Source organism: Borostomias antarcticus (assembly GCF_949987555.1).
Source record: "Borostomias antarcticus genome assembly, chromosome: 4".
NCBI classification, from domain to species: Eukaryota; Metazoa; Chordata; class Actinopteri; order Stomiiformes; family Stomiidae; genus Borostomias; species Borostomias antarcticus.
Genome location: NC_140237.1, coordinates 15,953,863 through 15,977,039, shown reverse-complemented (window position 1 = coordinate 15,977,039; position 23,177 = coordinate 15,953,863). Strand labels below are relative to the sequence as shown.

The 23,177-nt window shown below is 42.6% G+C and overlaps 1 protein-coding gene across 1 annotated transcript in view; it reads left to right on the top strand.

Moving 5' to 3' along the window:
* Window positions 1-15,584: 15,584 nt before the first annotated feature.
* Window positions 15,585-23,177, top strand: part of LOC311308397 (uncharacterized protein) — a gene marked incomplete at its 3' end in the record, with an annotated part of 9,260 nt that continues 1,667 nt past the window's right edge. Inside the window, exons 1-7 of the mRNA XM_084437356.1 lie at window positions 15,585-15,656; window positions 16,058-16,240; window positions 16,330-16,419; window positions 16,549-16,665; window positions 16,775-16,846; window positions 16,960-17,186; window positions 17,279-17,364. Coding sequence (XP_084293482.1) covers window positions 16,371-16,419; window positions 16,549-16,665; window positions 16,775-16,846; window positions 16,960-17,186; window positions 17,279-17,364 — 551 coding nt within the window. The 5' untranslated portion in view covers window positions 15,585-15,656; window positions 16,058-16,240; window positions 16,330-16,370. The remainder of the gene's footprint in view (window positions 15,657-16,057; window positions 16,241-16,329; window positions 16,420-16,548; window positions 16,666-16,774; window positions 16,847-16,959; window positions 17,187-17,278; window positions 17,365-23,177) is intronic.

Here is a 23,177-nt window from a genome sequence, read left to right as displayed (position 1 = left end):
TCAACATTAATCAATAACATCAACATTGTCCATCTTTGTAAAAGACGTAGGTCTCTCTCGATGGACTAAATGCTGTATACAAGGATAAAACAGAATATATTAACAGCAGTTAGGAAAATGACCACTTGTAGAGTCTGTCTTCCCAAGCACAGGACAGGGACAGTCTGTCTTCCCTAGCACAGGACAGGGACAGCGGCTGGATTCTCCTCTGTAGTTCTGGGCAGTAGGGGTGTGCCGGGAGCCCACTATTTGTATTTGTATTTGACAGCTAATTATTCCTATTCGTATTCGGACGAAACCGGCAGGGCTTAAACCGGAAGTCAGTTCAAAACGGTTTAAAGTCGCACAGAAACGGACGTTTGTGATCATCTAACTTCCGTAGTTTGACGTATTTCCGACGCAAACAAGCTATGAGGGTGGGACATGCATTTAGAGGAATTTGATTGGAACATTGACAAGTGGACGGGTTTTAAGAATTTTAGACAGATTCAATAGAAGGATAGCGTTGATTGACGGGTGGATGTCGTGAGATTATTGGCCTAAAATCTAAGGTACCTGTTGTCATTGCACGTGACCTACCGTTTTCCAGGAAGTAAGAAATTATATACTTTGATATAAGATTACAACAAAAGTCGAATTTTGTAATTTTTTTGGCATACATCGTTGAATAGGTGAACACTATGACCAATTATGTGAACCAAAATGGGACAGAATGTTTTTTTCATTTCAGTACGACTTTAAACTGAGGGGAAATGTCATTTATTTAGCCTAATATTAATTGGCATTGCAATTGCTGTGCTTTAAATTTATCAGAATTGCTGTTTATATATTATTATTATTATTATTATTATTATCACTAGTTATGAAGTATAATTCCTCCTCCTCATCATCCTGTGTTTTTATTTTAAGAAACTATGAAGTGGCAGAACCCCACCACTACCCTTAACTGTCTGGACATTCTACATTTAGTTAGAAACTGAAAAACATTTTTCTAAATCAAAATATAAGTCCTCATAGCAACTTTGCTAGAACAGCTATAGTAGCTCTATTTCTCCCATGTCATAATATCTAATATATTATCTGCAACCATGTGACACAGGCAGCGTGGTGTACTAGTAATGGTTTTCACAAACCCAGCAATAAACATGTATTACTATAAATATAATTGAAAAGATAAACATTTTACACTCAAACCAATAAACTAAACTCTAAACTACTACATGCCTATGTTGTAGGGTTTATGTTAGTTTGGACCCAAATAACTGGAAAAAGGTACCCAAGGCGCTCGGTCAAATTGATTAACTTATTGGGTGGAACAGTGGTTAAAAAGCCTTAAATCCATATGTAGGCTACAATAAAAACCGAAACATGTTGGTGTTTTTATTGTAGGCCTAGCCCGATGGATTAAAGCCTTTTTAAACACTGTGTGCTTGTTAACCCAGAAATAACTCAGAAAGTTGTCAGGAGTCAGATGGAGGCAGCCGGCGGAAGACCCGTGAATCGACGATTTGTATGTAAGTATAAACATACCGCTCACTGATTCCACAAACGATTGTTTCATGATGGCGTGATCATGCAACAACATTATTTTATTTACAAACAGGGACCGCATCGGTTCATAGTTACGAATTGAACACGAGCCACTATTTACCGGGCACAAAAATGCTTCAGTGCAAGGTTTCGAGTAACTAGGCTATATTCAGCTTGTAGTTTGTAGAAATGTCAGTTTACAATCATTTTGCCAGCGATGACTGTAAACAACATCTAGAGCTTACACATCTACTATGAACTGTGTGTGTGTAGGCTAACTCCAGTCCTACTGTATCCCAAACTGTCATGTTTGAATGACTTTTCTGCTGACCTAACACTATTTAGGAGCAGAGCCAGCCTTAACCATCTGGGGGCCCGTTTCAAGAGCAATTATAAGAAGAACAACAATTATAAAATAAAAGACCCATATTCAATGACCATTGACCCATATTCACAACAGTGTGATTTATTTTAAACAAGGGATGCTTTGTTATTACGCATTTAGTTCAAACTAATTATTTGAACTGTAATTCAGATCACACAAGATGTTTATGATGTTTGAAATGTGTTCATTTAACTTTATTTAACAAGTCACCAGGGCCGCGTTTCCCAGAGGCATCGTTAAGGCATCGTAGCGCTACGTGCTTCTTAAGAACGTCGTTAGCTCCACCTCTAGGTGGCGATGCGTTTCCCAGAACCTTCTTAAGCCAAGGTATACCTTGGCTACGAAGGCTCTGGGAAACAGCTCCACCCAAGGTACATCGTAAATCGCCCTTACGATGTACCTTCCGAAGATACATCGTTAGCCTACCTTGGAGCCGAAGCGCTGTTTCCCAGAGCCTTCTTAGCCAAGGTATACCACAGCCAAGGGATACGTTACGAAGGGCGGTCTGAACCCATCGTTAGTGTACCTTGGCGATGCGCTCCGTTCACCCCGTCATAGTTTTAGCTCGATTCGAGCTAAATTACACTTTTAAAAAGGGGAGTTGCAATACAGCGCACATCTATCTATCCTACCTGCGCGATTCACATAGTGTACACAAAATACAATAAACTTGAATGATGAAAATAATGTCAGCCTACAGAACACATCATGGGAATGTTGTTTTTAAAACTTTTATTGAGCCAAGCAACATATACGGACTATCCATAGCCTAATATAATCCACTTTGTGAACAACAACAACATTTTCTTATGTAAAGGGATAATTTGATGACATGACTTTTCTGTCTGTCTTTATATATTGTCAGACAGATATCCTGACGAATTGATTAATCCAATGAGGCCATCTAGATGAATAGTCAAATATCCTCACACGCTCCAGAATATTGTAGAAAGCCTTCCCAGAACAGTGGAGGCTGTTATAGCTGCACAGGGGGGACCAACTCCATATGATGCCTATTCATTTAGAATGGGATGTCATGAAAGTTGTAATGTGTAGGTGGCCCAATACTGTTGTCCTTATAGTGAACTTTGCTAACAGATTCACAGTATTTAGTGATCTTACAAATGCTGTTTGTTATATTGTGTGCCTTCTCCAAAACCTCTACTGTTGTAATGTGGCAAGAAACAACAAATATACAGGATAAAGGGAACTTGTTTAATATTGGTTGGGAAAAAACATGGGCAGGTTTGTTCTTTAGACCTTTGTCCTGTAACAGGCTGTCTTTTTCAGGGGTGGGGTTGTTAGACCCATGCCCAACCCCCAACCTGGAGGGCCAGTTGTTGCTTTTCGTCTGGCCTCTACCCTGAACCTGCCCGGCATGGTTGAACCTGCTGGGGGGTGACCCCCCACCAATATAGCCTTCATGGTCATGGAGGCACACAAGCCTTCCCACCACGACAAGGTAGCAACACGTAGGAAGGATGAGTGGTGTGGTGAGTGTATGTAGTGTGTGTGCGCAGTGTACTGTAGTGGGTGGGCAGTGTGTGGTAAGTGTATGTAGTGTGTGTGGTGAGTGTGTGCAGTGTGTGTGGTAAGTGTATGTAGTGTGTGTGGTGAGTGTGTGTAGTGTGTGTGGTAAGTGTATGTAGTGTGTGCAGTGTGTGTGTTAAGTGTATGTAGTGTGTGTGGTGAGTGTGTGTGTGTGTGTGTGTGTAGGAACTACAGCGTGGTGAACGTGTTGTGTGTGTGTGTGTGTGTGTGTGTAGGAACTACAGCGTGGTGAACGTGTTGTGTGTGTGTGTGTGTGTGTGTGTGTAGGAACTACAGCGTGGTGAACGTGTTGTGTGTGTGTGTGTGTGTGTACGCATACAGCCTTCTTCAATGGGCTATATGCACAACTCCAGTAGGCTACTTCCTGAAATTAGACATGCTTCTTTATTTCCTGTCTTACACTATTGGATGAAATGATTATTCAGGAATTCCTGAATAATCATTTCATCCAAAGTGTAGGACAGGAAATAGAGAAGCATGTCTAATTTCAGGAAGTAGCCTACTGGAGTTGTGCATAGGCCCTACTGGTAGCCGCCAAACAGGACGGCCTTCGGCTGCTCCACCTCGTCCAGCATGATCACTAGTTATTCTTTGGTGAACGCTATCACACGCTTCCTCTTCATATCTGCCATGTCGCTCAATATGTGCAGTTACCCTTGTTTTTTTTATAGGCCACATGCGCCAACACCGGTGCCTGATAGATTAAATTAGTCATCGTATCCACGTGAATTCTAATGTGGGAATGCTACTGCCACAGAGGCAATTTATATGGGCATTATACCTTTGTTTGTATGATAACTAAATCAGTGGTCATTTTGCTATCATCATTGCCTATCATCATTAAAGTATTTTTTCCTGGCCTTTCAAGACATCCTCGACGGGGCGTATATGTCCCAATCCGATTCATGCTCTTTCTTGGATATTTTATTTGATGTAATGTAATTTAATGTATGAATTGGGACTATCACGAGGTCTCGCTTTGACTCTTAAATACATTAGCAGATGAGCTTTCGGTGGATTAGCTTCCTTTTTGGTAATATTTAGACTGAAATCAAATAATTAAGACAGCACGTATTATATTGGCACGTCATTTCTGTGACTTTACGAATGGCCATCGATGTGTGCGGCATCGATTAATTCTTTTTTCAGCACCGCGCCCAGGGACAGCTCCTCTAACGATGTATCTTGGGATGGACCTAACGATGTATCTTCACGCGCACGCTAAGGGATAGTCTGGGAAACACTCGTAGGAAACTCTGTCATTTCGCCAAGGTATACCTTGGGAAGCGTGGTAGTGCGGAGAAATTCGGCAAATCTGGGAAACGCGGCCCAGGCCATTGGCTGCACGCATTGACCGCCGTATGCGGCCGATCGAAATAAAATAAAATACTAAAACGAATTATTGAACTAAACCTGTCGGATCTACTCTAAAATAAAAAAGTTTTAACCTTATAGATTAAATTGAGCTCAATTTAGACTGTTTTCTTTGCTTAAAGACTAGTCCGACTATTTCCGAAATTCCGACAAATGAACTTTCAGCACCATGGACAGCCCACGGCGGCCTGTAGAGCTGAAAGAAGAGTGAGAAACAGAAGGGGAGTCTAGAACTTCACCTTCTTGTTCTTGAGTGCTGAGAATGCACTAATAAGTTCATCTTTGTCCAGCGATTTTGTTACTTCATGCTCAATTGAGATCTGAGCAAGGGCTGACAGACGCTCCTGGAGCATGCTTGTCCTCAGATGTGTTTTGATGAGCTTTAGGCGTGATAAACTTCTCTCTCCACTCGCCACTGTCACAGGTACTGTCACCATCAGTCTTAGAGCGATGCTGATGTTTGGATACAGTTCAACTAAATGATTGCTGTAAATGTAGCTGAGAATCTGCAGGGCAGTGGTTTCTTTCGCAGGCACGGCCCTGACTGCAGCCGACACCTCGCGCAAAAGATCATCAGCATCCACATCGCCTAGTCGCCTCTCCATGTTTACACAGCTGTCTCGCAGTGTGCGACTTTGGATGGCCTTTTTCATTTCCTCTCTTCCATAAATGAAGCCAAACAGACTGTGAAATGACTCCATCAGCTTGAAGCGTTCGCTAATGCCTGTGATGGCAGAGTCCACAAGTGGAAGGAAAACATCTCTCTTGAACCGTTCAGCGGGTGTCATTGCGAGGGAAGGATCCGCATTTTGTGGCTCATACTGGAACTGGCGTTTTGGCTTTCGGATTTGTGCTGTAGGGAAGACTGTAGTATATTTTTATACGGTATTACATCAAGACATTGTATTACTCTCATGTAGTAATCATTATACTAAGAACAAGGAATAAACTCCAGTTGAGATAGAACTTTGTAATTACAAGCAGTTTAACATTTAAATGACAACAAATGTCCTGTCCTGAGGCAACATTCCTTTGCTCCTGAGGACAAAAGAGAGAGCAACTCTGAGGTTGTTTCAAGTACAGTTGAAACGTGCATGACAAAGGAAGAACCCTGAGACTGCCCCACGTCCGGAGGGGGGCAGAGCCCAGTGACACCAATTGACCTATACAAAGACAAGCTTACCAGATCTGTGTTAAAATGTACCTCCCTCGTATGCAAAATTGTTTGTCGTGTGTTCATTGGCCTGAAGCCAAGTATATCAACTCGGATATCACCTAGTGGAATTCAGTTCCGCCGAAATTTGACCTGAATGGCGTGCTCAATAAATTTGGTTTAAACTGCATTTTTCTCCAGAAGATTCTTTCCAAGTCAAGACAAAAAGAAACGACATATTGGCGATGGTTGATGGGATGGCGATTCTAAGCTCGATTTTCAAGATCCTCGAAAGATAGCGACTTCAATTAACTCACGTGAACCTAACGGCCAAAGGAAGACAAAGAGTGAACGACTTCGCGAGTCTTGATCGAGGTAAACCGTCTTGCAAATTATTTAATGCTTACGCCATAAAGAACTTCCAATAAATAAGGAGAATAGATTAAATTGTGTACGCATTGTTGCGCTGAGTACTTGGTATACTTGGTATGGGCATTGTCTTAGAAAGACGCATACAAAGCGCAAAGTCAGAGAAGACGGGAGCTCCAGAGTGGGGTTCCATGTCTATAAGAAAACCGGTTAAATTAAATGCATAGGATTGCATATTTTTGTTAAATGTGTGAGGTACCAGTAAATGTAAAAGCAGGCTAAACCGGAGTACCTGTATGTCTCGTTTAAGTACGTTTTAAGCTGTCTGCTTATTGTCTAGACTTTCGTTTCTTGTAATTGTTTATAGTCCTTTGTATATTTGAGATTGGTTTAATCTTACTTTTTGAATGAAATGTTGAGGGAAGAAAGTTCCTTTCTCTCTTCCACGTGGGGGTACATACTGTAGGCCTGTGTGTGTGTGTGTGTGTGTGTGCCTGCACCTTTGTTCTCTCTTCCACGTGGGGGTGTACTGTAAACCAGCTGTGAGAGGTGTGAAAGTTGAGGTGTGAACGGAGAGTGAATGAGAGCGTGCGTTGTGGGTTTTGTGCGTTGAGTTAAGTTCAGGTTGTGTGTTTGTTGGTTGGATCCATTGTATGTTTGAAAGTTGAGTGAATGTAAATAATATTGGCTGATATTTCCTGTTTAATTGTCTTTTGTGGGTGAGTAGCTCCCCCCTCATAAACCAGCTGTGAAGAGGGGGGGTCGGTGAAACGCGTTCACTGGCCAGGGGGGTTGTGCTATGGTTTGTAGGTGTGAAGTCACCCAATTGTGTTTCTCTCTCTATCTATCTGTCTCTCTCTCTTTCTTTCTCTCTTATTTCTCTCTCTTTCCTGTCTTTAGAAATTAGGGACAGATAATTCATCCAGTGGGTCGTGCGGTGTATGGGACGACTGGATTAGATAAGAATAGTTAATTTATAAAATTCATACGTGGTTACTGAATCCGGGCCAGGTGGACACTGATCGAGAAATCGGTTATTCAGCACTCAAACCCTAGCAGCAATCCACTAGTCAATTATAACTTTAGCCAGATTTTAGGGATATTAAGAAATCTTTCATCCTTCTCACCTCTGTTGTCCTATGCCTCCATCTAGTGGCGTTTAATAGGTTGCAGTTCAAGTTGGTTTTGATTGTATGGATTCAAGTGTATTAGGTGGTTCAATGCTGCCATCGTGTGGCCTTTGTTAGATATGACCGCTTTCTATATTTGTTTGATTATTCGTGTGTTTTATGACAGTTTGACTTTAGAATAATGGGTTGTTAATAGCAAATTTATTTTTAATTATCATTGCTTGGTGATTAATTGGTTTCTCCCCTTTTGAGTCAATCTGTTTACAGTTATATCCGGAAAAGCTTTTGTCCATACCAGCCATCCATCCATCCACCCATCCATCACCTGCTTGAAAAGTAAGCCTGAATTGCTGATTAATGCTCATTAATTGAACTAGACTGATCACCTGATTTAATTGTTTTGAGTGGTTGACCTACATTTAAGGCTTGGTATTTTATGATAAGGTGATTGATTGGTTTGGTTACTTGATTTGATAATAAGGATACATGGTTAGTTCATTAATTGATTAATTCTTCAATATTTTATTGATTACTTGATTAATTATTTATAGTTATTTAACTTTTTATTATTATAAATATTATATATATAATAATTCTACTTGATACTGGATATAAGTGGTTTTGAGGGTGTTTAATTGTTAAATGGATGTAGATGGTTTGGTGATGAGCTTTGGTTTTGAGTGATTGGTGGTCTGTTGGATATCTGGTTTAAAGGTGTCTTGGTTTTTGATAGAATAAACATCAGTTTAAGCATTGCTTTAGTAGAGCGATATAGACGTACATACATATATTACGCTTTGCATAGTGTGTGTGTGGAGTGAAAGGACTGAGTGAACAGGACAGTAGGACTCAACTTGCTGACAGGCAAAGTGGTGTGGACATTTCGATGTCTACGTCAAAATATTTTTTATTTTAATTCATTATTTTCTGGCATACAGCGATTAATGAGGGGATTGTCCTCTGGTGCACAATACCCTAAGCTTGCGTCAAACCGGGCCTTGTGGTTTTTAATTTGCAAAAATTAAAAGTGCTTAAATGGGACCGATCGCTCCCTGTGCTGAAGACTAGGGTTGAGATTGAGCAAGATTATATCTGGTTAGGAAGTTTTAGTCAGAGCAAGAAGTGTCCTATGTCCGTGAGTGATTGAGCGTTCATTTCTTTATTAATTACATAATTGATAAAGCTTCATTTTATAGTGTTAGATTCTTAATAGGTTTATTGATAGTTTGATTTGTTAACAGTTTATCAAGTTATGAGGATCTTAAATAGTCTTGACGCTGTTCAGTAAAGTGGGACGGATACAGAACACAGCATTAGAAGCAGTAATTATAGCTCCAACCGAAGTAGAGGAAGTCAACAGCACAACGGACAAGCTGTTGAGTGAGTGATGCTCTGTTCTCCCACATGAATTAAGTTTAGACTTCGCATTCTTATGAAGCTCAGACGGAAGCTACTAAGGCTTATCCACAGCTATCCGTGCTAAATACTGAGGGAAGATATGTAATCAGAGATGATAATAATGACATTATATCGATGGGGAATGCCAGAATGACCATCATTACCCATCCTGATGTGAAGTGCAAAACCAGGAAGTTAGCTCAGTCTCTGATACCAGCTGAAAAGAAGAAGAAGTAGATGAACAAAAAGGGAAAGTGGAAGCGATAGTGACTCTTCTGTAGATGAAGGAGTGGATATTGGAGGATATGATGAAAGTATTAGAAAGATTATGACAGGTGCTGTATAGAAAGGAAGTGTTGTTAATGAAACAGACTAGTAGTAGTAGTGAAGAAGAGAGTGAGGAGTCTGACTCGAAGGAAGATGATACAACATGGACCAAGGATGTACCAGATTAAGAAGAATTGAAGGAAATTAGGAAGAAGAATTGAAGGAGATTAGGAAGTAGTTGAAGGTAATTGGAAAGTAGTTGAAGGAACAAGATGCTGAGCTGAAGCGGAAACTCACTCAAAGTCAGCTCTTGAATGGAAAATGGATAGAAGAGGAGTAGAAACAAGCTGTTGTTTTGCAGAACAACAACGACAACAACAACCAATGATGTAATCTTCACTCCCGTTCCCTGTTTTCCAACAGCCTCAGACAGGGGGAGATTATTAATTCTGAAGTATTCATAAAAAAAAAGAAAAAAAAAAGGGGGGGGGTGAATAGGAAGTTGAACATGTCATTGGCTAGATGTCATCAGCAATTTACAATACAATAAGTATTTCTTACATTTTTAGAATCAATTTTTTAGGAGAATGATAGCGGTGATAACCTACGTTGTCACCTCTGAGCCTGAGTTCATTATTGAAGTTGAAGTAATGAGGAATATTTTTATTACATCTGTGACATTTTGGAGAAACACTTGTCTCCAGAAGATTATTATAGAAGCAAACTAGTTGAATATGGACTCCAGAGTATGAACTATCTTTTTGTTCAGACAAACAAAAACAAAAAGTCATGTGTGTTGAATGGTTATCAATGATTTGATGCTAAGTTCAGTTTATTACAGGAATTTCATAATAGTAGGAGTATTCAGTTATGGTTTCATATAACATCAGTTTAGATAATTGGTTTACAAAGCTGTTTAGTCAATTCAAATAAGTTATGTTTCTCACTTTGATTTAGGAGTTTGTGTTTCAATAGTCAATGAATGGCCATAAGCTGTTCGTTTATGCATTCTATTGTATGAATTTCATTCACATAATGATGATGTGTTTGTGAGGAGTTGGCGTTAGGCCTTCCCCTCTGTTTTTAACCTCGGTTTGTGTTGAGTGTTGTTTTACAGGTACCGCGGACCCTAGGGGCCGGGCCCTAGCCATGCCTGGTGTATGCCATCCTGGGGGCTGACGGTCATCTGTTGTCTGTATATTGTTCTCTTGTTTAATCAGGCAGCAGGGGGTCGTCTACATTTCACCTGTGTTTTTGATTCAGGTGTGTGTACACGTCTCCTTGGTTAGATTGTTCTGTTTTGTAGCAATTTAGGTTTAGTCTATGTCTATAGGATGTTCTGTGTTTTGTGTAGTTCTGTGTTGATGTTTACAGACTATCCTGGAGTGCATTTAGTGGGCTACCAAGGCGTGGTTGCCCCTCACCAGCACGAAGCTATGAATTGTGTGGAGTCACGGATGACTTGAGGGTCATTCTTGGACACTTCTGGAGCGTTCTCCCTGTTTCAGACGGGGTGAGCTTCCCATCTTGCTACGGACATTGTTCTCTGGGTGTCAGAGAGGATTGCGACGCCTGGGGGTTTGATGTCTGAAGATTGCGCCAGCATGGGACGAGGAGATGAGACAGCGCTGAGGGCTGTTCTCCTTCGGAGGGGCTAAGTGCTAGTAACCTCTGGCCCCCGATTTGCTTTGTTGTTGTGTGATGGTTTGGTTATTTGTATGTGTTTTGGGAATTGTTTGTTATGTTTAATGTTGTTTTGTGTCGAGGCGTTAGGACGCCTCGAAGGGGGGATATGTAGTATATTTTTATACGGTATTACATCAAGACATTGTATTACTCTCATGTAGTAATCATTATACTAAGAACAAGGAATAAACTCCAGTTGAGATAGAACTTTGTAATTACAAGCAGTTTAACATTTAAATGACAACAAATGTCCTGTCCTGAGGCAACATTCCTTTGCTCCTGAGGACAAAAGAGAGAGCAACTCTGAGGTTGTTTCAAGTACAGTTGAAACGTGCATGACAAAGGAAGAACCCTGAGACTGCCCCACGTCCGGAGGGGGGCAGAGCCCAGTGACACCAATTGACCTATACAAAGACAAGCTTACCAGATCTGTGTTAAAATGTACCTCCCTCGTATGCAAAATTGTTTGTCGTGTGTTCATTGGCCTGAAGCCAAGTATATCAACTCGGATATCACCTAGTGGAATTCAGTTCCGCCGAAATTTGACCTGAATGGCGTGCTCAATAAATTTGGTTTAAACTGCATTTTTCTCCAGAAGATTCTTTCCAAGTCAAGACAAAAAGAAACGACAAGACCATTGGCATCCCCATCTCTTCAGCTGTGTCTCTGGCGTCTGTTTGGGCGGATGAAAGGCCGTTCTCCCTGTATTCCTTGAGGAATTTCAAAACATATTCCACCCCGCGCTGTAGCACGTCGATTCCCACGACTCGATTTCCCAAGAGAAAAGGATTAGTGATGAGGTCCTGGATTTCGTATGGGAGGTCGCAGAGAGATGGGAGGCCAGGCAGATGGAGCTGGATGCCAGGGAGGAGGCCAGGGAAAATAGGAACCAGCAGCAGATGGATAGGCTCCTGGGCATATTTGAAAAGCTAGTGGACAGCCAGGAGGTAGGCTAGCTTTATTTTAGTTAGTCTTCATGTCGTTTTAAGTTTGCCAAGTTGCCAGCCCTATGGATTTGTAATATGATTTTGTTTTTCTATTAACTGAGGAAAGATCTTTGTTATTCCATTAAATATTTTTGAATGTTTCTCATCCGTGTCTGTGCAGTGTTGTTTTTATTGAGATTACCAGTAGGCCACTATGTGTACCAGTAGGCCAGTATGTGGGCCAAACAGAAATGCATGTTGAAATGTGAGTAGTACAACACTTTGGAATCAATCACAAACATGTCACAGGCACTAAATGTAGTTATTCATTTGCTTTATTATCACAAAATTAAATTGTCAACAAGCTGAAGAGAAATGTTTAAAGGCTAAACACGGTTGTTGATACCTGTTACTCATCCACTTTGTGCCTCACTTTTCTGTAATAATGCGTTTTAGCCAAGAGTGGGTTATCAGTCCTCAGCCTAACCCAACCTGGAGGGCCAGTGGGATCACACTTTGTCTGGTCTCTACCCTTCGACCTGTTAGGCATGGGTGTCCCTGCCAGGAGTACAAACTCCGGCCGACATAGCTCTAGGGGTCGTGGAGACACGCAAACTGCCCCACCACGATAAGGTAGTGATCCCGTCGGGGAAGAAAACAAGGTTGTGGTAGTTGTAATAACTGAAAAATGTCACTCATGCCCATGTACACTATCAAAAAAGGAACTTAAAAGCATTATCAAAAGGGAAACTGAAATAGGCCTATTTTACTCAGGCAACCATCAATGCCCATGTAGGCTACACTACCAAAAAATGAAATAAAGCCTCAGGAAAACAGGAATGTGGTACATGTGGATGGTAATGACATGAACTGAAAGATGTAAATAAATCATATGCTGGTGTAGCGCCCCCATGCCCCCTACCATGGGCATGATACGTCGAATTAACTGACATGTAATTGGGGTGCTTCCTAAGTTCTTTTTTTAAAACAAATAACTACACTATATGTGTGTCTAACCTATATGGTTTTGTTTTAGGTTCTGTAGTGTTGAAATGAATATACTCTTTTTAAACTAGGCTACTCTATGAATCATGAAATAATAAACCTCAATTACTACTATAGTAATGGCAATGAATCAGGGAATTTCTTTATAAAAATATAAATTGTTTACTGTGTAGTCCAAATTTAAATGCAATCACAGCAAATAATCATATAAAATAAAGTGTTATTCTCCTTCAAAATGAAATGAAATTAGGCTACTTCAATGAAATTAATTCTCAATGAATTCCTCTATTCTCAAAAAATAAATCTATAATGAAAGCGGGTGGGACACCAAAAGGGGTGGTCTGGGGGCCCTCCCCCAGAAAATTGAAGCGAAGAGATTCCAATTCCTGTATACTAGAGCATTTTTACAGGTGGTTCGATACTTTTATCTGGCTATAGCAAGAGGAGAAATATCAAATAATGTTGTATATATACATTATGTCTGGATGGCTGTCTACGTGCACACACACACACACACACACACACAGTTTGCAGGTTAGTTATTCTCCAAGTAATGTGAACATTAGAGCCAGGGATTAGCATTTGTCACAGTTTACACAACTATTCTTATACCAGCAACAGCTAGGCTACAAGCTGTGTACAACCTGCATTTGCTTGACTGCAAACTGTGATCACTGAAGCTTTAGGCTATGCTCTGCAGTCATATGATTCTTTGTGCTTTAATTCATAGAAAAACGTCTTATAATGACGAGTCGTCTTAGAGATTTACAAATGCAAACCAACAGATGGCGCCAAAGGAGTGAGCCATAATAGGCTATGGGGCATTCATTTGTTGGCACAACGAGTCTGATGACATATGCAGCCGAGACACAGAGACCCACTCGGAAAACGTGCTTCCAACGATCTCACTCAGAAAGACCAGCTGAAAATGTAGCTACATTACAGTGCTGCTCAAAGTAAGGGAAAGATCCAGCGTTAACTTGGACCATGGCAGAGCTAGGCTACTGGTCCAGTCATGTTATCCCTACCCTACTAACACAGTACGTAAAACTGACGGGACACATTGGTGTAATTGTGGTAACTTTGCGACGTCACCAGCAGCGGACCTAGCTGACACCTAGCTGACACTTGCCTTTTCAGTCGCAAAATAACCAAAATAGCCGTCCTCAAGTACACTGTAAGGGAACGTAGCCGCCACTGCTGCTTAAATCCGTAACTACGATGTAATTAAATAACGTGACAATGTGGTTAGATCACAGTCCCAATCTGACTTTATTGGAAATGTGTCACAGTGGGTCAGAACATTTGTAAATTACTTAGGTTTTAAAATAAATTTTGAAGTCATACAGTTACAGAATTGTAATAATGAGGAGAAATCCTGCATGTCTGTTTTGTGTGTAATTTCTCATTTACAGTTAATATTAACACTAAAGATTTGCAGTCTATGCCTAATAAAAAGAATGATAAAAAATATGCCTATGAATAAAGTCCTAATTTTGCAACCTAAATGTGAGCAATGAACGCTGAGCAGTGAACGTAGAATGCAAGGCATTGGGCTACTTTCTTAGGTGACACAATTCAAGAACTAGACAAACAAGTTACACACTCTGTGCCAGTAGGTGGCGGTATGCACATTAAAGTTGTTTGCGATCCGCCACTAAACCCAGCGAAGAAGAAGAAGAACGGTAAACTTCCGCCCCATTTCAAACAGAAGTGATTGAGAAAGACCAACACGCTGTCCCCGCGACAACACAGATCATGTAAGTATCTCAATTTCAATGTATACATTAGTATGTATACATACATACTATGTATTTTGGTATCGTCCCAGATAAAACACCAACGTTATGTGCAAGCTACCCTTTTGTAATGATTATCTATATGCAGATGCTTTCCAATGTTGGCTAACTAGCTAGCCAGCTAACGTGATTAGCCTCTTCTCGAGTCTAGCAGGCTCGCGCGAGCTCCTGCATGTTCGTACTGTTTCATCGCTTGGAATAAAATGCGATAATTAGCTTACTCATTGATTTCGCATTAACCCACGACACCGTTAGTATGTGTTTGTTTTTAGGCATTCATTTTTCCGAAGTTAATGTTAACAGAATACTAGAAGCCCCAACAACGGAGCTAGGCTAGCTAGCAGGATTTGTTATAGCAGCCATCTTGGCTTTTGGCACGTGGTCCTGTGGAGTGTGCATGTCAGCCAACGAGAGGGTCACCCACCCACTTTCTCTCTCTCTCTCCCTCTCTCCCCTCCCATGCTCTCAGTTGCCAACCTCCCAGTTCTTGTTTGAACTGAGCAAGAAGCAGGTGAGCGGGACAGGAAGAGGCGCTAAGACGGGGACAGGCGTGGCCAGGGGCAGTCCTGGGACAGCACCACAGGCTCTGTGAGTCTTGTTCAGTTGAATGCCCTCATGAGTATTAACAGAAGAGCACCATATACATATGCACACATACACTCTAACATGTCGCTCTCTCCTCAGCTCAGCCCAATGGTCTCTGATGGTTCTGTCTGGCCAGCCCTTAGGTGGAGAAACACCTGATCATCAATATAGGCAGGCACACGTAAGTACAAATGCACATACGTTTCCATAGACGGGATAAACAAATGGGGATATTGATATTGAGTTAATGTTAGCGGTAGACATGTGAGATTCATAAGACGCATCACTGACGCCAGTGACGCCACAATATCAGGGAAATTGAGCAATTGCTTCCCTGTAGTGCAAACTTGCAAGATTCGCTCAGTTATTAACCCTTCTTGCCTTTTTTGTTGTTGGTTTTCTCTCTCCTCCTTCCTCTCTGTGCAGTTCTCCTGTGTGCTGAGCCGCTATCCCATGTATTGCCACTGCTGACAGGGTAGAGCTCAGCCCCATGCAGAAGTGAGTGATGAGGAGAGGTAAGATCATTTTCCCGTTTTTTTTCCCTCCAGTTTTAGGAACCGTCTCAAGAATGTGTTCCCCACTTTTATGCCTTTAAATCAGGGTTGGAGTATTCCAGGTGTGTGGCCATGGCCATGAACACCAGTAGAGGAGGGAACCAAGTGTCTCATTCTCTCTCCACAGTTGTGTGGTTGTAACCCCCCACTAGCTACATATTCATTCAATCTTTATTTAACCTCGTGAATCAATTGAGAGTAAGCTCTCATTTACAATGACGTATAATCACTCTATATTTGAACTTGTACTACAGGTGAGATAATCCTTTTTAATGGTCTCTCTCATTGCTGTGCAAGACTTGGGTGTTCTCCTGCTCTGAGTGCCCATTCTCCTATACCTCCCAGATCTACCTCCACAAGCACATCAAGAGGAGCCATGACAACCTCTGTCTCTGCTGAGGAACACACAGAGCATTATGAAGTAGCCAGTGCCTTGGCGAAGGTGTTTGAGCAGCAGTCATCAATGGATTAACTCCCAAGACACAAGGAAGAGACAGCGCAACACACGCTATGACTCCAGTGACGAAGGTAATATAATAAAGTGCATTCAACAGTCCCAAAAGAGTACTACTTGAGTTGACTAATCTGAGCTAATTTACCTCTACTATATGTTCCAGTGCCCAGGCAGCCGGTCGGCAGAACTCAGACCAGACCAGCTATGCCAGGTGCCAGAGCCGGAAGGCCTGCTCTGCCAGTTATCAATGCAGGTATCCATGCATGTTTGTGTTGGTGAAATGTCTATGCATATTTGCACACTTACAGTTAACTCAGGACTGTCTGAAGACTCATGTACTCAGTTCACTAATTCGCTCATCTCACATCTCACTACTCGGCAGTAGATGTTCATCGCCCGGGTCCTTTGAGCCAAGGCGCTGTGAGCCCAGGCCCTTCAGCCCTTCAGACGTCCAGGCACGAGCAGCATGCATCAGCAATTAGCACCCCGGCCAGACCAGGTCAGGGTCTGACATGTCTCATGTCGAGTTGATTCTTCCCCTTATGCCAGAATCACTACGCCGCCAGCACCATAGTTTCCTGCTCATCCCTTTATCCTCTGGTTTTCAGGTAGTTCTCTGATGCCATCGCCTGTGAGACCAACAGCTCCAGCAGGGTTGCCATCAAGCTCTGCAGATGCTGGTATGCTGAATTTTGTGAACTACTTCATGCTGCATGTAGGGATATACTTTGAGCTGAATATCCATTATGGGACCGTACAATTACTTATAGCCACATCTGTGTTTAATATCCAGACTTCCAGAGGATGATGTGTCAGCAGTTCTCCAGCGTCATGCAGAGTCTGAGGGAGATGGCACAGACAATGATGAGGCTGGAGCAGAGACTGGAGCAGAGACTGTCCGGCGAGTCTGCAGACAGCTATCGGGGAGCAGTACTGGATGACCTGCACCCTGCTAAAACGGAGGAGGAGCTGCTGGTCTTGGAGGAGCAGCTGAAGGACAAGGATCATCAAAGGAAGATGGTGAGTAACTTCAAGGCAGAACTTTGTTCCTTATTTTTGCAGAGAAGTGTTAAGGAAATGTAAAAGTAAATGATTGTCTTTATGTTTTGCAGACACGATATCTGAGTTCCATTGGCGGCAAAGATCTGCCAGATGTGGTCCGGCGGGTGCTGTCAGCCATTGCCATACACAGAGTGTGGTGTGTCTACAGCGTCCATGGGAAGAGGGGGAAGAAGCCTCTGAAGAATATGACCCTCTACAATGTCATATTACGTAAGGGATTGTTCATATTTTCGCAAAATAATACATTGTCTTTGCTTCATGCCATGTGCATTGAAACCATTCCCTTTTTGGTTAAAAGGTGCAGTTATGGCCTGTAAGCCAAGCACCACTGTGACGGAGGTGTCTGCCCAGCTGCAGGAGATGCTGAAACATGCCCCTGCTCGATGCAAAAAGGTATGTGATGTCAGGCAGTTAATTTTCTCGTATCCAGTGACATGGCACGCTTCCAATGAACGTATGCGACTTGCTTTTACAGCCATTTCATTATGTCCTTAGGCATCTGCTCCAGCCCAGCTGACCTCCCCAGCCCAGCCCCTGACCGCAGCTCCAGCCCTGACCACAGTGGAGTATTCAGATGAGGATGACCTCTTCTGCCCAGACCCTCGATTCAGATGTGGGTGACCCCCAGCCCGTCTCCCTAAACCTGCCTTTCCAGCCTGCCAGGATGGATGCCTTTTTTGTAAATAGTTTTTGTAAATTTTAACCTTTTTTTTGTGGGATACAACGGTCTGTTCCCGGTCTGCCTGCCACAGAATGCGCACTGTTTCATTTTTGTTTTTAGAACTTTTGCAATTGTCAGATAATGGGTTGCTAGCCAGAGTTTGTACATGCTTTTTTTTGCTTTTCTGGCTATGCGTAATGTGACAGACCGTAAACCTCATCCTTGTAAATATGTATACTTTTAATTTGTAATGTACTTTGTGTAATAAAATGTTCTAAACTGTTCAGTCTTATATTGGTTTGTATCATAATGCTTGCTGCTATATCCCCATATAGCATTAATTCGTTTTTGTACTGGTAAATGCTAAATATAGCCAGTGGTACTGCAAATGCTAAATATAGCCAGTGGTACTGCAAATGCTAAATATAGCCAGTGGTCAGGGTTTAGTAAGTAAGTGACCATATTTGCACCGTGCGAAAAAGACGTGCAGACCAAGTCATATAAATACCTGTAAATCTAGTGTCAGCCAAGTGAGTTTATTACGGAAGTTCCTGCCCACGTTTTTTGCACGCGGCCGCACCGTATTTGCACCGTGCGAAAAAGACGTGCAGACCAAGTCATATAAATACCTGTTAATCTAGTGTCAGCCAGGTGAGTTTATAACGGAGGTTCCTGCCCACGTGATCACGTGCGTTCTTTGCACGCGGCCGCAACTTCTGAATGACGTGTCATTCTTACGTAGCGGCTACTAAACGGCAGATCTCGCGTTTCCGTAAATGGCCGCGTAATTTCCGCAGGCGGCGCAGACGAATCGTCACCTATAGCGGCCGTATGTAGAACGTTTGCGCAACCTGCGTGTGTTAGTAGGGTACTAGCCTACACAGCATTATCTGGCACTAATGTTAGCTAGCTAACAGTTAGCTATGAAGGTACGCTCCATCAATGCATAATGCTGCAGTAAATGGCAGGTTAAAAGCCCCACTGATGGCCTACAATGCGTTTTAAGGCTATTTTAACCGTTTCATGGCAAAAGTAGCTATGATGTAGCTGTATTGTTGAATCTACCTTTTCTCAGTTGGTCGACTCTGCTCTGCTCTACTCTGCTCGGGTATATGTTGTCTAGACTCGGAGCAAACCAAGTGTAGGCTACTACCGGGGGGGGGTCCAAGTGATATAGTGACAAAAAATGGTACATGCTGGTAGAAAAAAAAAAAGTGGGTCCAATATTATTGGACCTAAAAAGTGAGTGGGAATTGTCCCACTCACTTATAATGGTTCCAACGCCCATGAGGACATTGAAATCAGGGAGTTGGTCCCGTAATCGCCTCCGCCGTGAAATCAATAAATGAAAAATATAAAACCCAAAGCCACAATGCTCATAAACATGTTTCACGTCTTCATTCACGTTGTCAAGGTGACAGGTGCAAGTGCTGTCCGTTTCCTATTCATAGCATTTCAAGCCCTTGCAGCCTCTCGCACTCGATCACTTACACAGGTGACACCAATTAAGTCTACGAGGGTTTAGGGCTTGAGTCTGCGAGTCTTTAAGGGTTCCATTTGGGATTGAGCCGCTCTCCCTCTCCACGCTTGTTTAGACGTCTAGACAGACAGCAGGTGCGAGACTGCAAGAGTGTGCGCCTCTGTCTCTCTCTCCCTCGTCGTGTCATGTCAACAAGCAGACAGAACGTGCGCGTATCGCTCGCTCATACAGTATTTGACTGCTCTCCCCCCTCCCGAATATTTTTTACAATATTCGTACAAATTTACTATTCAGGAAAAAGCTACTATTTGTGCTCATCCAAATACCGTATTTGTATTCGGGCACACCCCTACTGGGCAGAGGCGGCTCATAAAAGGGAATGCTTGTGCTGGTTGAAAACCTCTAAATATGATTAACTGGGCTGCATTAAGGCACCGGGGGCAGTGAGCGCTGCTCTGCTGAATGAGCATGGCATGCATCGCTCACATAAACCACTGGACCGGCTTTCCTCTCTCTGTCTGTTTCTCTCTCTCTCCCCTCTCCCCCCTCATCTCTCTCTACACTCCCCTCTCTCTCTCTCCCTCTCTATACCCCCTCTACCTCCCCTCCTCTCTCCCTCTCTGTGTCCGTCTCTCTCTCTCTTTCCCTCTCTCTTCCCTCTCTCTCTGCTCACCAGCGTCCAGACCAGGAAGACAGAGCTCAGTCTCTAACAAGCTGCTGTAAATGGCATACCTCGATCTGACAGGAGCACTGTTCCTCTGCAGTCACACCTCCATCTGACAGGAGCACTGTTCCTCTGCAGTCAGGCGTTCTGTCTCAGGGGTGGCGCACAGGCAGACGTGCCACTCAGATGGAAGAAGAGACAAAAGTAAGAAAGAGAAAAAAGTTGAAAATATCACTCAGACATTACACCAACCAGAGACAGGTATGGACTGGTATCCATTTGGTTGATTTTGACAGTAACGTGGATTGACCCTCCAGAGTTCTTCCTGGATGACTCTTGAATGGCTCCTGAATGACTCCTGGTAGTGGACAGGAACATCAGTCACCTGGGATTGCTGACTCCCCATTCTGTTGAGGTATCAGATGATGACGGTGATGGCTGATGGAAGCTGATAGAGGACAGGGCAGCACATTCACAATCACAATGCTACAGATGTGAGAACATAAGAATGTAACTTGACCCGCGGTATTCTAACTATTCTTTACGGCATTCTGCACCACCGCTCGCATGCCCATAGGGGCGCAGTAATACTACTCATTAACCCATTGCTGTAGCTCATCTCGCACATTAGATGAGCCTACCTTGTTCTCAAACTCCTTGTTCTCTGTCTGGTTGTAATTTAATTATTACGAACAAAGCCTATCTATCTATAGTTTCTATCTCTGTAACTGTCGCCGGGTCTATATCTGTTAACTCATGTGTTGGGACAAGTAGAAGTTTAATACAGTAGGCTAACTGAGTGTTCTCATATGGAACATGGCATCAAGACGAGTAAGATGGCTAACGGAGCTGACCAGAGATGTGTTTGAAATGGTTCACTCACTCATAAGTGCTATGAGTGCTTCTCATAGTGAACTACATAGGGAATGATTTAACAGTTTTGGGACACTACATGGAATGTCATTGCGTAGGATATTCATGACGCAAACAAGCAGACGCGCCGATCACTGATGGCAGCAGGTTGAAATATCAGGTAGTATTCAGGTTCCATGTTTAGTTGAATGATAAATCCCATATAAATGTTTGGAATTCTAATGATGTGCAAGTGTGATTTTGTCAACTTTAGTGCTGTCTGCTAATAGCAGGCTGTGAAGCTGCACGATAAGACTGTGATAGCAAGTTAGCTCACGACAGCAGCTTCCATAATATTAACGGTAGCTGTCGGTGGCTAAAAAGCAGATAGATAACTTTACAACGATGATTCCTGTAGCTATTTTGATTTTGATGCTATTAGTTCAACTTCTGTTTCTCGGGCAGGAACGGAGACGAGCTCGCATTAGCAGCAAAGCAGCTACAGGAATGATCTTAACATTAGCTAACTGCTTTAGCCACTGATAGCTACCGTCTTCTTCACTTCTCCTTCGGTAAAACATGACACCGTTGTATTGTGGTATTGTGGAGTGCTTAGGCAGAAGCAGGAAGAGAAAACCGTCATGGGACCTTAAATCAGAAAAGATATGGAATGGTAGTGAACGGCGTGAGAAGCTATTGTAAACTAGACTGCAATGTAAACAACCACCATTCACGTAACACAGGGGACAGACGTCAGGGGTCAGCTAGCTAGCTAACTGTACCAGTTAGCTAACAACTATGTGAACTCAAACTCCTTGTTCTCTGTCTGGTTGTAATTTTAATTATTACGAACAAAGCCTATCTATTTATAGTAGGCCTATCTATCTCTGTAACTGTCGTCGGGTCTGTATCTGTTAACTCATATGGAACAAGGTATCGGGACAAGTAGAGGTTTAATACAGTAGGCTAACTAGCTAGCTAGCAGAGTGTTCTCATATGGAACATGGCATCAGGACGAGTAAGCTAGCTAACGGAGCTGACTAGAGATGTGTTTGAAATGGTTAACTCACTCCCTATTCCCTATGTAGTGTTACCCATATAGTGAACTACATAGGGAATAATTGCTTCGGATATTCATGGAATGTACACACCAGTTAGCTAGCAACTACGTGGACACAGGCTGATCTACTATACGGAATTGGACCGAGGAGTGTTCTCATATGGAACTAGGCTAACACAGTCCAGTAGTAACGTTTGTGGTTTATTTTTTGTCCTTCGCTTGGCTATTCTTGTTGGGGTGAATTGACCAGCTGTTTCAAATCGCCGGACGAGATGCCCGCTTCTTTGACTGGATCTACACAGCAAACAAGCATAACAGTGCGTCATGAAGACCGACGACTTGCTACATTAGGCTATCTCCTGGAATACCCCACTTAAAGGTCTTTCATATTGAAATTATCTTGATGGTCTGGAGAGTTGAGAGACGTGTTAAGGGAGTGCATCATCGTGATCCTTGACAGTAGGCTACCAGCCTGCGCTGCGCTCAGCACAAAGTTGGATGAATGGATGGACTTATTGGAATCCTGGAAAATGTTAATTGCGCTCTAAAATCATGAAAGCATAAATGTAAAAATGCAGCAACAGAAGTAGTCTAGGTGAGATGGTGGTTTAAATGAATGGCAACACGTAGCTTAGAGGAAAGCATCAATTGAGACTGGTGATAATGCTGATAATCTACAATAGGGCCTACCTCTGGCTGAGTTCATGGTTACAACCATTCATCTCTTACACATGGGCCTATACAATACTTGCACAATACTTTAGACGTTAAATCCATCTATCAATCAAACTAGCGAATTCAATCCAACACCTGGCACCGGAATGGCCGGTCATGGCAAAGCACCCGCTAACGTAGGCTACCCCCCTCCCCACAATCCAGGGCTAGGAAACCGGTCCATCCAGTTTATTTGAATATAAAATAATTTGTAGGGGGGGGGTTACAATAGTCTAGTCCAGGTTCGCTGGCGAGTGGCGAGCTAGTCAGATATGGCGCATGCATGTGTGGACATTGTAGGCCTATTCTGTAAAACCTAAAGAATAAAAGTAGGCTACGTTCAACATTCATTGGAGTGGTCCAGTTGGATAGGCTTGTCTAATCTAAATAAATTGAGGACCTGTATTTTCAGTGTTTGCTGGTAGCGAATGCCACCAGTTTCATTGTTTGTGCTCTGTATGCACAAGATAGTTAATGTCCGGATATATTTGGCAGTAGGGCGGGAAAAAACCCTATCA